The sequence below is a fragment of the Crinia signifera genome, chromosome 2 (genome assembly GCF_055691185.1).
Source record: "Crinia signifera chromosome 2, ASM5569118v1, whole genome shotgun sequence".
NCBI classification, from domain to species: domain Eukaryota; kingdom Metazoa; phylum Chordata; class Amphibia; order Anura; family Myobatrachidae; genus Crinia; species Crinia signifera.
The window spans coordinates 3,681,038-3,697,396 of NC_139218.1; the positions used below are offsets into that span (position 1 = coordinate 3,681,038).

General features: G+C 52.8%; 1 protein-coding gene across 1 annotated transcript in view; it reads left to right on the top strand.

Annotated features, from left to right (window-relative positions):
- The first annotated feature begins 3,430 nt into the window (after window positions 1-3,430).
- LOC146057648 (uncharacterized) overlaps window positions 3,431-16,359 on the top strand; it is an 84,594-nt gene continuing 71,665 nt past the window's right edge. Inside the window, exons 1-5 of the mRNA XM_083169130.1 lie at window positions 3,431-3,584; window positions 12,048-12,245; window positions 12,425-12,483; window positions 12,552-13,569; window positions 14,278-14,684. Coding sequence (XP_083025256.1) covers window positions 3,431-3,584; window positions 12,048-12,245; window positions 12,425-12,483; window positions 12,552-13,569; window positions 14,278-14,684 — 1,836 coding nt within the window. The remainder of the gene's footprint in view (window positions 3,585-12,047; window positions 12,246-12,424; window positions 12,484-12,551; window positions 13,570-14,277; window positions 14,685-16,359) is intronic.

Below are 16,359 nucleotides of genomic sequence, written 5' to 3' on the forward strand. Positions count from 1 at the left end.
CTGGGGGTTCTGCATTCCCCCCTCACCAAGGCCCCACCAGCCTCAGCTCAGAGACTGCCCAAGGTGACTATTGTCTGTGGAAGGGAAGGTGTTCACCTTTGTGTGGTTCTGATATAGTTAGTGTGTGCTGTGTATATTGTAGGCTACCTGTATTGTGTAGTGTTAGTGGTGTGGTTATGGTTTTCATGTACTGTTAATATGAAATAAAGGTGCGTTTTGTACCTTGCTTTTGTGGCCTTACTGTGTGATCCGCGAACTGAAGTTCTCCCGGGACTGTGCAAATGCTGTAAACACTGCCTTTCTCAAGGCGGATACGAGCGCTAGGTCCCGACATGCACCCATGAGCCCGGGAGTCCTTACAATTGGTGGCAAGCAGTGGGGATCACACAGTCCTGTAGACCAGGCAGAACCAGGGGCCCGTATCGTTATACGGCCAGGTTCTGTTGGCGCAATAGCCCATAACCAGTAGTATAGAACCACACAGAGGTGAGCTCTTGTAACCCTAGCAGGGATGCCGGGGAGGAGAAAAAGGATAATTTGTGAGGGCATTAAGCGAGGGAAGAATTCCGCTTAAGTGCCGGCTTGTCCAGGGGACAATCCCTGCAAGCGAGGGAACGGCGGAGTGTGCCGTGGCCCAGAAACGGAAGCTGACGTAAGGGGGTCCAGCAAGTGACGCTGACCAAGCTCTACGAGTGCAGCCCGTGTGGAGAATGGCTCCAGGAAAAGGACAGAGACGTCCAAAGAGAGGCAAGAGGTGCCCACAGTCACCCAGAGCAGTGAGGCTCATAGATGAGGAATCGTCATGGAGTCGTCTGGCTGAGGAATGGGACTGGAGAAGCCCATCCACGCTAATGCAGCCCCTCTGGGAGGATTGGGAAGCAGCATATCGGTGGATTAATGTATGGACAGGAGCTACTACAGAGGAGAAAGCAGCTTACCTGACCGATGAATTTAAGCAGTATGTATCTGAGGCTGCTGCAGGAAACCTGCTGCATACGGTGGCGTGGAAGGCTTTTGTCACAGAAGTAAGTAACGCCACGCATCAGCTAATGCATAGAAGCCGGATCGCTGAGGCCAGCGTGCCAGCACCGGGTAAAGTGGTTCCTGGGAAGAGCCCGCGAAGAGAACTCAAAGGGAGGAGGAGTTGATGGTGCCACCAGGGTGGATGACCGAGGGGTCCACTACCGAGATCTCAGGGGGGGAGGCAGAGGAACTGTGGCCTGCAAAATCTGGAGCTCCATTAGCGAGAATGAGTCTGGAGGACCTAACTGACGAATGGAGGCTACGATGCAGCACACCCCCTGAAGGCCGCTCACACTGCACTCTTATCCGATGGGTGTACGAGCAACAAGAGGACCCGCTACATGCATTCAGCGTGTATAGGAACTATGTCCTGTGTCCAGGAGAACTGAGAAGTGTCCAGGAGCAGTTGCAGTGTCTCCTGCACTGTTATGATAATGCAGAGAGGGTCGCCCTGGCACAGGGGCAGCTGAATTCCCCAGAGTGGCTGGACCAGTGTCAGAGGGTGGAGGCAGAGGAACGTCGGCTGCTGCAGCTTATGCATCCTCAGAGAGCCACAGAACTAGATCCCCCACTGACACAGGGAGAAATCACAGAACTGTTCCCATTCAGTGAGTTGGGAAATGAGGAACTAGCTGTGGAGTGTCCCTGTGATATCGCACCAGGGACCCCAGACTCTAAAGGAGCCCTAACATCATGGACTGTGATTGTGGCAGATGGATATCGGGGAGGGGATATTTATTCCCCCTGCATTGTGCCAAGTAGTGTGGCGGAGCTGGGCACTGTGGCCCCACATGGTGATGATGGACTGGTGCACACGGAGCCTGTCATAGATGGAGCAGTGCCAGTATACAGTGCAGGGGCTGCCCCAGAGAATAGCCCCAGAGCAGAGCAGATCTCGGAGGCTGGGACTGTGATGGCTGAGTCCTCGCCACAGGAGGTACAAAGCAGTGGTCAGCCACTGCTCCAAGCAGCTAGCCAAAGGATGGGGGTGCACCCAAAAATGGCACCCCAGGAAGAATGGCAGTACATCTTCCCTTTTGCAGATGTGGGAGATGGAGACTTTGAAACTAGCGGCCAGGGGGTCTACAATGATTGTGCCCCAGCAGAGGGGGCAGTACTTCTCCCCTACATGACCACCAGCGGCCCAGCGAATGAGGGCATCTTGCCCCAGGAGCCCCAGCATATTCAGAAGGGGGAGATGGAAGGAAGTGTGTCTGGGGTGCGCTCTGCCACTCTACCACCCCAGGAGGATTGTCCAGGACTGATCCCACTTAGCCATCAGAGCCAGGAGGATCTGGAGTCAAAAGGCAGGTATGTGACCGGGGTGCCAGAGCAGGGAGTAGAGGCTGGGGTGCAGCGCTTCTGTGAGTCCCCTGCAAGAGTGACTGACTGTAATTATGTGCCCGGGGAGCCGCTGCAGCAAACAGGCAGCCAAGCAAGCAAACATGGAGGGGATGGTCAGAGGCATAGCTCATCACCCCCCTGGGCCTCAGAGGAAGACACCTCACCACCCAGCATGGCACGAGCAAGAGAATGTGAGTTTGCACCTGGGGCTGTAAGGGAGATGCCAGCAGTGCTGCCGTACAATGCCACGGCCCCAGTCCCTCTCATAGCCAGGCTGGGGAAGCATTGCACCCTGGGGAAGAGGGAAGTTTGCCCAGGGGAGGCCCAGCAGTTATTGTTCAAAGGGCTGGGGGAGGTGTTCGACCCAAGGGGGGGGATTGTGGGAAAATCAGGGGGAGACTTGCGGATACCCCCTGCTTCTCTGCAGCCATTGTGTGAAGGAGAATCCTCAGGACCGCTGCCTGCTGCTGAGGGCAGGTGGGGGCTGGGTGTGCTCAGGCCCTGGGAGGTGGGGGAGAAGGATCCCACCAGCATGGCCCTTCAAGCATCACGTAAGGGTCCAGAGGACCATCTAGAACTGGGGGAGGTGTTTGTGGGGGCTGTGTAGGGAAGAGCTGGGGAAGGATTGCGGATACCCCCTGCTCTTCTGCAGCCATGGTGTGAAGGAGAATTCCCTAGGCCACCGCCTACTGCGGAGGGCAGGTGGGGGCAGAGTGTGCTGAGGCCCTGCAAGGTGGATGAACAGACATGGATGGAAGGTTGCCCAGGGGAGGCCCAGCAGCTTCAGGGGCTGGGGGAGGTTTCAGGCCCAAGTGGGGTGACGGTGAAGGCTTCTGATGTTTTGGGAGAAGCATCGTTGTTACCCACTGCTCCCCTGCAGCCAACGTCGGCGCTGTTGTTAAGAGCAGAATCCGCAGCCAGGTTTCCGGATTGTAGCCTGTGTACACCGATCGGGCCCCTCCCAGTTGCGCCAGAGGCGGAGGGAGGAGGGCCAACCAAACAGGCAGGAGAGAAGGAAAGATTTCCACATGACAGGGGCAAACCCTGTAACTGGGGTACTGGAATGCGGGTTACACATGGTGAACTGCTGACCTCGGACCCCCCTCATCCAGAGCAGGAGGAGCGGAATCACGCCTCCAGGAGATCACTGGGCCCGGTCATCCTGACTGGCTCCGATCTGGGAGCCAGCCCCTCGGACCGGATTGAGGAAGGGGGAGGTATGTCATGATCCCCCCTCTGGGCACCCCCACCTGGATCATGAGGGGGTAGGCACCCCAAGATTCCTAAATATAGCCCAGAGACCCAGACACTCTCTTACCTGAATTAACAACATTTTCCCAAAACAATTCCCTGCCTGCCATCTCATGGGAGCCGTGCCTCTCACACTAATAGAGCCTTCCACAGGACTGTGTGTTCTATAGTACTAGGACAGGACTTTATTACATACCAGATGTCTGCCTGCGATGGGAAATAGTACCGCGTGTTTATAAGTATTGCGCCCATCAGGGCATATACTCCTGAGCCTGATATGTCTCTATCACAGTAATGTATGGTTTATTGCATGTGTGTAATATCTTGTTGTCTAAATGCGGACAGCCGACACCCCCCCCCCCTATCTCATCCCCCTCACAGAAAGCATCAGCAAGCTGAATAGGCTGAGACTTCACAACCAACAACAGGGTCTGTTTTGACTTCACACCTGGGCCGCCCCCTTATCAGCAATGGTTCCTGGCCTTTTGTTCTCCCCAGGGACTTGTTATAGACTGGCCGGCACCAGACCAGCAGGGGGCCAGAGAGTCCCAGAGAACAGCAAGTTGGCAGGGCTACAGCAGCAGCCAATCCCTACACAGGACTCAGGGGCATTTACATCTCAGGCTTCAAGCAACAACCAATCCGGTCGCAGAACTCAAGGATAAAATGGGCTGAAACAACAGCTCTGGGTTCAACTTTCTGCATCCATCCAGGATCCCTGACCCGGCGAGGCAGGATCCCAGGGTAGGAAGCTGAGTTCCCTCCAGACCCCACCAGAACATCAGCAGTGGGCAGTCGGCCCTGGTGCAGTGGACCCCATACCACAGCCAGCGGTTGCATCCAGCGTGCCAGCACCCCGACGGCACCCACAGGCCAAGCGGCTGGGATTCATCACCTGCAGGACCGGCAGCGGGCATCGGCCCTGGCTCAGTGGAGCCCGTACCTCCGCTGGGGGTTCTGCATTCCCCCCTCACCAAGGCCCCACCAGCCTCAGCTCAGAGACTGCCCAAGGTGACTATTGTCTGTGGAAGGGAAGGTGTTCACCTTTGTGTGGTTCTGATATAGTTAGTGTGTGCTGTGTATATTGTAGGCTACCTGTATTGTGTAGTGTTAGTGGTGTGGTTATGGTTTTCATGTACTGTTAATATGAAATAAAGGTGCGTTTTGTACCTTGCTTTTGTGGCCTTACTGTGTGATCCGCGAACTGAAGTTCTCCCGGGACTGTGCAAATGCTGTAAACACTGCCTTTCTCAAGGCGGATACGAGCGCTAGGTCCCGACATGCACCCATGAGCCCGGGAGTCCTTACAGGGACTGTGACTGGGGGGCCCCATGCGAGGCATTGGACGACCAAGTGATCTGTGGCCCGCCAGATGGGGGAAAACGGGGCCCCAACGGTGGGGCAAGCGTGGGGGTCATGGACACCGGAAGGGACTGCTGCTGGTAGGGGTGAGACTGCAGGGCGGTGGTACCGGGGTGGTACCAATCGCCCTGGCCGTAGGACTGGGTTGATGCATGGGACTGCCGCAGCGGCATGGCGAAAGTGGCCGACACTGCCGACTGGGCCGACACAAACTGCACCATGCCGGTGACGGGGGCAGCACATGTCACAGCACTGCTGCCCCAGCCCGCCGAGGCGTGAGGCTGCAGGCCACCATGCCCTGCGGGGGCCCGGGTTGTGGCGGGGGCGGCCAGTGCATTGGGGAAGGGAAACCCGCCACCCGGTGTTCCCTGGTCCCAAATAGGGGCGCCGATAGTGTGTCCTGCTCCATGTGCCCTGGCCCCCACCCCCACGGGTGGCAGGGGAGGGGCTAGGCCAGCTTGGGGGGGGACTGGGGGGGTGCCCAAGACCTCATCCCTCACTGAGGGTTGCTGAGGCGTGGGCACGGATGTGGTGGGTTGCCGCGGGGCCGGCCCAGGGGGGGTGAATCCTGGCTCATAGCGGCCAGTCCCCCCAACCATGAATGAAGGTGGGTGGGGTAGTGAGGCTGCACCAGGGGCAGGAGCCGTGGACGCCGGCTCCTGATCATGTGACCGCAGGCTGGGGGCAGGGCCGGCCATGGCCCCAGTGTGACTTGAGGCGCCCACCGGGGGCCCCGTCGGCTGTGGCTCCCCGATGGCTGATGGGGGGGCGGACCCAGGGCGCGTGCTCGGCACCGGCGAGGTCCCTGGCTCCCCAGGCTTGGTGTGCAGGGGGGGGTACGCGGGCAGGGAGGCAGGGAACTTGGGCTGTGCGGGTCCCGCCGCCCGTCCCGGAGAAGCCGGGATCGGGCACGTGCTGTGCCCGGGGAGCGCCGGCCGCCGTGTCACCGCACTGCGACGCAGGCGGTGGGACGCAGATGGATTCCGCGCCCGGCGGCAGAGAAATGCCGGGCGCAGAGGGAAGGGGGACGGAGCTGGGGGCGAGCGGGGGAACGCTGCCGGATGGCGCGCTGTGGGGGGCTGGCAGAGATGGTATCCCAGCCCCCTGCGTGTCCAGCGCTGAGACGGACGTGGGGGCGCCCGGATCGGGACCTGTGGAGCAGGCAAGGTGTGTGGCTTGGTCGGGGAAGGTGGGGGGTGCAGGGGTGGAAAAAGCTGAGGAAGGGGGAGGCCCAGGGGGGGAACCCTGAGGAATGTCGAGGGGGGAAGAAGGGCGCGAGGAAGGTGCAGAGGGCTGGGCACCTGAACTAAGGAACTGGAGGGGGGGGTACCCGTCCAGGAGGCAGCGGAGAGGGGGAGCGGAGCGGTGGGGACGGGACATGGAAGAATAAGGCAGCTGCTACAAGAAAGGAATGCAGACAGGAGACTTAGCTGGTAGTAGGAAGGTAGCTGGTATACTGGACGCGATTCTCTCAGGCTGAAAGACTTTTGCAAGAGGAAGTATTTCCTGTAAGGACCTGCCTATATACCCCTCTCCTAAGCTCACGCCCCTAAGCTCTCCCATAGGCTAACCACAAAACTGAAACTAACTTTAGCCAACTAGCAGTCATTAACTCTTTACTGACCACCCAAAAAATGTAAGCTTCTTAAGTACGCTCTGGCTTAGGCAGCCCTCTCTTAATCTAACTACACTTCCTGTCTTCCCCTCTGCAGGGGGCTTGCATGTGATCACTGCCTGATCCCCAAACTTCTCCCAATCAGTGCACAGGAAATAGCCCTAGCTATGCATGATAAAACTAAGTGGTATTAACCCTTGCAGTACCAGGGTATCACACAGTCAGTGCACAGCCAGTGTATACAGTCAGCAGTGTATGGTAAGTGTACAGCCAGTGTATACAGTCAGTGTATGGTAAGTGTACAGTCAGTGCACAGCCAGTGTATACAGTCAGCAGTGTATGGTAAGTTTGAAGAAACTCAGGAGCCCGAGGTGAGCTCCCTACCACCAGTGCTGTGCCTAAACACGTGCATAGGGGGCCGTGCGATCGAATGGGCTTATCTCCCGAAGGAGACGGGCCTCGTTTTTCCCCTAACCCCTCTCAACCATAAGGCCGAAGAGGGGAAAATAGGGAACGGTGGGTCCAGTCAGTGTATACAGTCAGTGTATGGTAAGTGTACAGTCAGTGCACAGCCAGTGTATACAGTCAGTGTATGGTAAGTGTAGAGTCAGTGCACAGCCAGTGTATACAGTCAGTGTATGGTAAGTGTACAGTCAGTGCACAGCCAGTGTATACAGTCAGTGTATGGTAAGTGTACAGTCAGTGCACAGCCAGTGTATGGTAAGTGTACAGTCAGTGCACAGCCAGTGTATACAGTCAGTGTATGGTAAGTGTACAGTCAGTGCACAGCCAGTGTATACAGTAATGCTGCTTTCAGACCGCATCTCTGGCTTTGACCCTGTATTTGGAAACGTTTCCAAAAACGGGTCTGCCAGATAAAACCCCTTTCACACCGCAGCACTTAAACGGTATATTACCGTTTAAGTGCCGATTTTTTGACACTGGCAGACCCGTTTTTGGAAACTTTCCAAATACAGGGTCAAAGCCAGTGCAGCCTTCAGCCCTCCCCTCCGTGCAGCTCCCCCCTCCTCCCCCCCCTCGCACGTGTCGACGCCCCCGCGCATGTCGACGCCCCCCGCGCATGTCGACGCCCCCCACGCGTGTCGACCCCCCCCGTGTCGACTTACCCCGTGCCGGTACCTCCGTTGTGGTTCCCGGCACTGCAGCTCAGTATGCTCGGAAAGCACTTATGAAAAAAGTGTCTTCCAGAAAATGGCTGCCCCATGGGAAACCCTGTTTAAAAAAACTGTCTTTCGTATGGGGGCAGCCATTTTCTGAAAGACACTTTTTTCATAAGTGCTTTCCGAGCATACTGAGCTGCAGTGCCGGGAACCACAACGGAGATACCAGCACGGGGTAAGTCGACACGGGGGGGGGGGGTGCCGACACGCGGGGGCGTCGACACGCGCGCGGGGGGTGTCGACGCGCGCGCGGGGGGGCTCCAGTGCTGTGAATACTTAATGAGCGCTCATTTAGTATTCACTGTGCTGAATTTAGGACCCAGCTCATTGGCTGGGTCCTAAATACCGTTTCAGAACCGATTTTGAGCCTAAAATACCGGTTCTGAAACGGGTAGGACCCTGCATTTTAACCGGTTAGAAAAAACGTTTTTTTCTAACCGGTTAAGTGGTCCTGCACCTTTCAGACCGCACACATTACCGTTTTAAAACGGTAAAAAAACGGCAATATACCGTTTTTAACCCCTTCCCGACAATTGACGTACATTTACGTCATGGTCGGGAAGTACTTCCCGACACATGGCATAAATGTACGTCATGCCTTCTAACTGTCACTGCGTCTATAGACGCAGTGACAGTTAGGTGATGTCTGCTGTCCCTGACAGCAGACATCCCCCCTCGCCGCCCAGGGGGGGCAGGGGTGCCCCCCCCGGTCGGCGATCGCTGTGATTGGCTGTTCAAATCTGAACAGCCATTCACAGCGTTTCCTGTGTTACCGGCGGCTAAGCCGCTCGGTAACACAGGGATCGGTGGTGATCGGTGCTGTCAAGTACAGCACCGATCACCACCGATGTGCAGCCCCCCCCTCGCACCCGCCGGGCACTCACCGCAGCAGCAGCAGCAGCTTCCCCGGCTCCCCCGGCAGCAGGCAGCGCAGCAGCGCTGCCCTCCTCCCTCCTCCATATATATGTGTGTGTGTGTGTGTATATATATGTGTATATATATATACACACATATATATATATATATATATATGTGTGTGTATATATATATATATATATATATATATATATATATACATACATACACACACACACACACATATATATATATATATATATATATATATATATAGAAAGATATTCCCGACATATGACGTATATATACGTCATGGTCGGGAGGTACTTCCCGACCGAAGACGTATATATACGTCATGGTTTTAAACTGTCACCGCGTCTATAGACGCGGTGACAGTTTGGAGATGTCTGCTGTCCCTGACAGCAGACATCCCCCCTCGCGGCGATCGCTGCGATTGGCTGTTCAAATGTGAACAGCCAATTGCAGCGTTTTCTGTGTTACCGGCGGCTAAGCCGCTCGGTAACACAGTGATCGGTGGTGATCGGTGCTGTTAAGTACAGCACCGATCACCACCGATCGCCAGCCCCCCCATCCCACCCGGCAGCCCCCCCTCCCTCCCACCCTCCCGGCTGCCGCAGCGCCAGCACCCCTCCCAACCCCCCACCAGCCGCAGCGCCATTTTTTTGTGTAAAAAATTACATTTTTTTACACAAAAATGCAGATCTGGCTCAAAATTTTTCATTTTGACAAGGAATGATGGAGACAAAGCACCCCAAAATCTGTGCCCCAATTTCTCCCGAGTACGGCAATGCCTCACATGTGACCAAAAAATACCATTTGGGTGCATGGCAGGACTCAGAAGGGAAGGAGTGATTTTTGGATTTTGCAGCACAGATTCTGGTTTAATGACCCCTGAAGCACCTATACAGTGGAACCCCCCCACAAGGGACCCCATTTTGCAAACTACACCCCTCAGGGAATTCATCTAGGGGTATAGCGTACATTTAAAACCCCCAGGGGTTTCACCAATTGTGGTACAACTGGGCTGTGAAAATGAAAAATTACATTTTTTTACACAAAAATGCAGTTCTGGCTCAAAATTTTTCATTTTTACAAGGAATGAAGGAGACAAAGCACCCCAAAATCTGTGCCCCAATTTCTCCCGAGTACGGCAATGCCTCACATGTGACCAAAAAATACCATTTGGGTGCATGGCAGGACTCAGCAGGGAAGGAGCGATATTTGGATTTTGCAGCACAGATTCTGGTGGAATGCATGGTGGGTGCTATGTCGCATTAGCAAGACCCCCGAAGCACCAATACAGTGGAACCCCCCCACAAGTCACCCCATTTTGCAAACTACACCCCTCAGGGAATTTATCTAGGGGTATAGTGTACATTTCAAACCCCCAGGGGTTTCACCAATTTTGATACAACTGGGCTGTGCAAATGAAAAATTACATTTTTTACACAAAAATGCAGATCTGGCTCAAAATTTTTCATTTTCACAAGGAATGAAGGAGACAAAGCACCCCAAAATCTGTGCCCCAATTTCTCCCGAGTACGGCAATGCCTCACATGTGACCAAAAAATACCATTTGGGTGCATGGCAGGACTCAGAAGGGAAGGAGTGATTTTTGGATTTTGCAGCACAGATTCTGGTTGAATGACCCCTGAAGCACCTATACAGTGGAACCCCCCCACAAGTGACCCCATTTTGCAAACTACACCCTTCAGGGAATTCATCAGGGGGTATAGTGTACATTTCAAACCCCCAGGGGTTTAACCAATTTTGATACAACTGAGCTGTGAAAATGAAAAATTAAATTTTTTCATTTTCACAGCCCAGTTGTATCAAAATTGGTGAAACCCCTGGGGGTTTGAAATGTACACTATACCCCTAGATGAATTCCCTGAGGGGTGTAGTTTGCAAAATGGGGTGACTTGTGGGGGAGGTTCCTAACTTTTAGCATCTTATGGTGCCTAGAAACCTACATGGTGCCTAAAAAAATAATCTCATAAAAAGGAGGCTCCAAAATCAAGTAGGTGCTCCTTCTATTATGAAGCCTGTGGTTTGGTCAACGTGCACACTAGGGCCACATATAGGATATTTATGAAAACAAAAGAATTGGGGGAATCAATTTTTAGTCACATTTCTCTAGTAAAATCTACTGTGTTCGTTAGAAAAATGTATTAAAATTGAAACTCTGCAAAAAAAAAGAAATTTTGAAATTTCACCTACACTTTGTTTTAATTCCTGTGAAACACATAAAGGGTTAACAAACTTCCAAAATGCTGTTTTGAATACTGTGAGGGGTGCAGTTTTTGAAATGGCATCATTTATGGGGGTGTCTCACATACAAGTCCCTCAAAGTCACATCAGAACTGAACTGGTCCCTAAAAAAATCAGTGTTTGAAATTTTCTTGAAAATTTGAGAATTTGCTATTCATATTTGAAGCCTCCTAGTGTCCAAAAAAATGAAAAGGAGGTTGAAATAATGATGGCAACATAAAGTAGACATATGGTCTTTGTTAGTTATTAACTATTTTGAGTGGTATGTTTATTTGTCTCTCAAGCAGAAAATGTGACATTTTGCAAATTGCAAAATTTTCCATTTTTTCACGACATTTTGGTATTTTTCACAAAAAAACACAGACTGTATCGACCCAAATTTACCACTAACTTGAAGTACAATGTGTCACGAGAAAACAATCTCAAAATCACTGGGATAAGTAAAAGCAAAAAAAAGTTATCCCCACTTAAGTGAAACATGTCAGATTTGAAAAAAATGGCTCTGTCAGGAACGCAAAAACTGGCTCTGTCAGGAAGGGGTTAAAGTGCGGTCTGAAAGGGGCATCAGTGTATGGTAAGTGTACAGTCAGTGCACAGCCATACCTCCCAACTGTCACGATTTTAGAGGGACAGTCCCGATTTTCGGGTCCTGTCCCGCTGTCCCACCCGCGGCAGGCATTGTCCCGCTGCGGGGGGGTGGCAGTTGGGAGACCCCCCAATCTAGGAGAATAGACGCTGTGCGCATGCGCACAGCGTCTATTCTCGTATGAAAATGAGGTTGCGGCTAATTAGCATAAGCCGCGCCCTCATTTGCATACGCCCCGCCCCCTTTTCAGACGCTCGCGCGGCTTTGCCGCGCGAGTGTCCCTATTTCCTCAGGTCAAAAGTTGGGAGGTATGCACAGCCAGTGTATACAGTCAGTGTATGGTAAGTGTACAGCCAGTGTATACAGTCAGTGTATGGTAAGTGTACAGTCAGTGCACAGCCAGTGTATACAGTCAGTGTATGGTAAGTGTACAGCCAGTGTATACAGTCAGTGTATGGTAAGTGTACAGTCAGTGCACAGCCAGTGTATACAGTCAGTGTATGGTAAGTGGCCGACCCAGAATCTTCTAAAAAAGCAGCAGTGGAATCGATCGAGCCAGGCCAGGGCTCCCTCACCCTCGAGGAGGAGATGGAGGCCTATGTAGAGGTCTTGGAGGAGAGCGGAGTACCTGAGCTCAACAGCCTGTGTGAGATCGACGAAATACTTGACTGCATCCAGACACCCCAACAAGGAGATCCGGCTGCAGATCCTGATGAAACGCCTCCCGATGGGAGTGGTAATGTAAACGTACAATGACCCTGCCTTTTCCTCTTAACAAATGGTAGCTTTTAATCTTTTTACCATTAATGTAAGGAGCGTTAAGGATAAGAACAGACGTCAATCTATTTTTACCTTTCTTGACACTCAGAAATGTGATGTGTATATGTTGCAGGAATGCTCTCTCCCTTTCTCCAGGTCCTATAGGCATCTGGCTCGGCAGTGGTCCCATGGTCCGTCCTACTGGTCCGGTGGAGGTGAGTGTAAGTCTGCAGGGGTAGCCATTCTTATCAGGGGTAGCCTCTTCACGTTGGATTCTGTTCAGGAGCTTGTCTGCGGCAGATTAATCGTCGTAGACGGCTCCTGGGCAGGTGAGCCCATCAGGCTTATCAGCGTGTATGCTTCACCTTTTAAGAATGAGCGTTTGGAATTATTCCAGACTCTGCGGACCCAGCTCGCCACCACCAGGGCTGTAGTGATGGCCGGGGACTTCAACTGCCCGATTGAAGGGGATGGTCGAAGCACCTGCAACTCTGCGAAGCTGGACATCACGTCCAACCTGCTCAGGGAAATGGTGGCCGAAGCATCACTGCGGGACGCTGTGGGCTCCATGGGGGCTGGCTCCGTGAATTTCACGTGGAGCCGCCCCGATGGCTCCGTGCGTTCCCGCATTGACTTTGTGTTCACATCCCGGGCAGTGCAGCAGGTTAGGCATTCTATGGTTCCCTGCTTCTTCTCTGACCACAGGGCCATTCTCTTCCAAGGGGTTCTGGGCCATGGTTTTCCATCTGGCCCAGGCTCCTGGAAGTTGAACTGTGCCTTACTGGAAAGGGAGGAAGTACTGGCTGAGCTTAAGGATGCCTACATCACATGGAAGAATGACAAATGTTATTTTGACTGTATGTCTGATTGGTGGGAATATGCCAAATCTAACATCCGCAGTTTCTTTCAGGCTAAAGGACGTATCCAGGCATGCGACCGTAAGAGGAACCTCAGAAAACTGCAGCGTGAGCTCCAGTCCCTGGTGGACCTCCAGCGGTGCGGCTGGGACGTGAAGGACGACCTGGACGAGACCAAAAAGAGCCTGAAAAGGCACTTTGAGGAAGAGTCCAGACGCATCGTCTTCCGTTCCAAGGTGGAGAATCTGGAGAAGGGTGAGACGTGTTCTTCCTTCTTTTTCAGGAAACTCCACTCTGGCCATACGCCCCTGACAGAGCTGCGTGATGAGAATGGCATCCCCAGACAGGGGAAGGAGGGCGTGATGAAGGTCGTTCGCGACTACTACAGCGACCTCTACTCCCCTAAGACTACAGACACAGATGAGGCGGATAAGTTCCTGTCAGGTATCACTAACACTATTGATCCTGCAGGTAAATCAGCCATGGATGCTCCCTTGGCGTTGGAGGAGGTGCTCTCTGCCGCTAAATCCTTTAGGCAGGGCAGGACTCCGGGCAGTGATGGTCTCCCAGCAGAGCTTTATGTTGCGCTGTGGGATCTCATTGGCCCGGACCTGCTCGAGCTGTACGAGGAGATGGTGGTGGAGGGCAAAATGCCTTCTTCGCTGAGGGAAGGAATGATCACGATCTTGTATAAGCGTAAGGGGGAGAGATGTGACCTGAAAAATTGGCGTCCCATCTCTCTTCTGAACGTGGACTACAAAATCCTCGCCAAGGTACTGGCCAACCGGCTGAAGGCTGTCATTGGGCAGATCGTTCACCCAGACCAAACCTGCGCCATTCCCGGCCGCAGAATCGCAGACAGCCTTGCCCTCCTCACAGACACGGTCCATTACGTGAAAGACCGTAATGTGTGCACAGCCCTGATCAGTCTTGATCAGGAAAAGGCCTTTGACCGTGTCTCCCATGAGCTGATGGGCAAGGTACTGCGTAAATTTGGTCTTGGTGAGCTATTCTGTTCGTATGTTAACCTGATGTACCTTGACATTTACAGCTCGGTGTTGGTGAACGGCTGGAAGACTGACCCCTTCTCTGTCATGTCTGGGGTCAGACAAGGCTGCCCTCTTTCACCTCTTCTTTTTGTTTGTGTTATAGAGCTCTTCGCTGTATCCATCAGGCAAAATCAAGAGATCAGAGGGATCACCGCACCGGGTCCAGACCACCCAGAGGCCAAGTGTTCGCTGTACATGGATGACGTCACTGTGTTCTGCGCAGACCAGAGATCAGTGACAGCTCTCGTCCAGACCTGCGAGGACTTCGGCCGTGCTTCAGGAGCAAAGGTTAACCTTGGGAAGTCAGAGGCTATGCTCTTCGGAAAGTGGCACCTGTCATCCTCCGCCCCATTTCCCTTCACGGTAAAGCCAGACCTCATCAAGATCCTTGGTGTCTGGTTCGGAGGAGATGGAGCGGCCCTGAAGTGCTGGGATGAAAGACTTGCGACAATGCGTCAGAAACTGGGATTGCGGAGTCTCAGAGACCTTACCATCGAAGGGAAAACACTTGTGCTGCGGAATGAGATTCTTCCTGTTCTTCAGTACACCGCCCAGGCCTGGCCACCTCTGGCGGCGATCTGCAAGGCCATCACACGGGCTGTGTTCCACTTCATCTGGGGCTCCAAAATGGACAGAGTCAAGCGGATTGTTATGTACAAAGATCCCCTCAAAGGTGGCAAAGGCATTCCAGACATTCCAACTATGCTGAGAGCCTTCTTTGCATGTAACTGTATCCGCAGAACTTTGATAGACAATTGTGCCGGCTCTGCGGGGAACTCCATGTCCCGCTTCTTCCTCCTACCAATGTGGAGGACCCTTAAATGGGACAAGTGGGACAGCTCCATCCCTTACAACTGGACTACTCCATGGTTCTACCTGGATGTGTCCAAGTTTGTGAGGGAGCACCAACTGGAGGGATTGAAACCCGACTTGTGGAAACCTAAAACTGTCCACAAGCTCATCAGAGCCAAAGACGTCATGGAACCGATTTCAGGGCTCCCTTCAGCAACTGCCAAGTTTGTCTGGGAGTATGTGGCCTCCAAAAGGCTCACAAATAGACACAAAGACTTGTCATGGATGGCCATTCAGGGGGGCTTACCTCACCGGTCATTCATGCACTCCCGAAACTTGTGTAGGTATAGACATTGTCCCTGGTGCTTTGTGCATGAAGAAACCTCCATGCACATCTTCTGGGACTGCACCTACGCACAGTTGTTGTTGGATGCCCTAGAGACTGAATTCAAGGCCTCCGTGCCCAGGAACTGTCTTTCATACCTTTCGGTATTGTATGGACTATTCCCGGGCACCCACACGTATGGGGCGACCCAGGAAGCCTGGCGCCTTATAAACTGTGTTAAGGACGCTTTGTGGTTTGCCAGAAATCGACTCATATTGAGGAGGGAGAGAATGTCCGTTCAGGACTGCCGCAGGCTGGTTCACAGCCTGCTCAGAGACTATTCCATTCGGGATAGCCCTGAGGAAGAAGAGGACTAAACCCCTTTTCTTCTGGTCCTTTCCCCTTGTTTGGACTGTTTTATAAGACTTTGGGACCGTGGCCCCTTCCCCCTCACTTCACAATGTCTGTTGTTTTGTTGATGTATTTCTATTTATTGCCCTCCCCTTATATATGTCTGTCTGGTCAATAAAGCTTCGGGCATGTGATTCCTCCTCCCCCACCCCCCACCCTCCACACCCATAGTCTTGTATACTGTTGTGTAAATGTTACCGTTAGAATGCATAGTGCATAGTATAGTCTATAGTGTGAGTTTATCTTGTACTGTATTTTATAATATGTACTATACTGTCTGCATGTGTACTGTGTTTTGGCTGTGCTGCGACACGGTATATGTGTGATATTTGTTATCGTCTGTTTTTTGCATTCTTTATGTACAATAAAGACCTGCTTTTTCAATCAAAAAAAGTGTACAGTTAGTGCACAGCCAGTGTATACAGTCAGTGTACTCTTTCAGGATAGGGGATATGGTCATATTGTCGACCCAAATTAGGTCAACAGTCAATAGGTCGACACCGTTGGGTCGACAGGAAACAAGGTCGACAGGGTTCTAGGTAGACATGGATGAAGGTCGACAAGTGTCTAGGTCGACATGCACAAGGCCCACATGATTTAGGTTGACAAATGCGTTAGACTGACATGCGTTAGATTGACAGGCCGCGAGGGCGACAT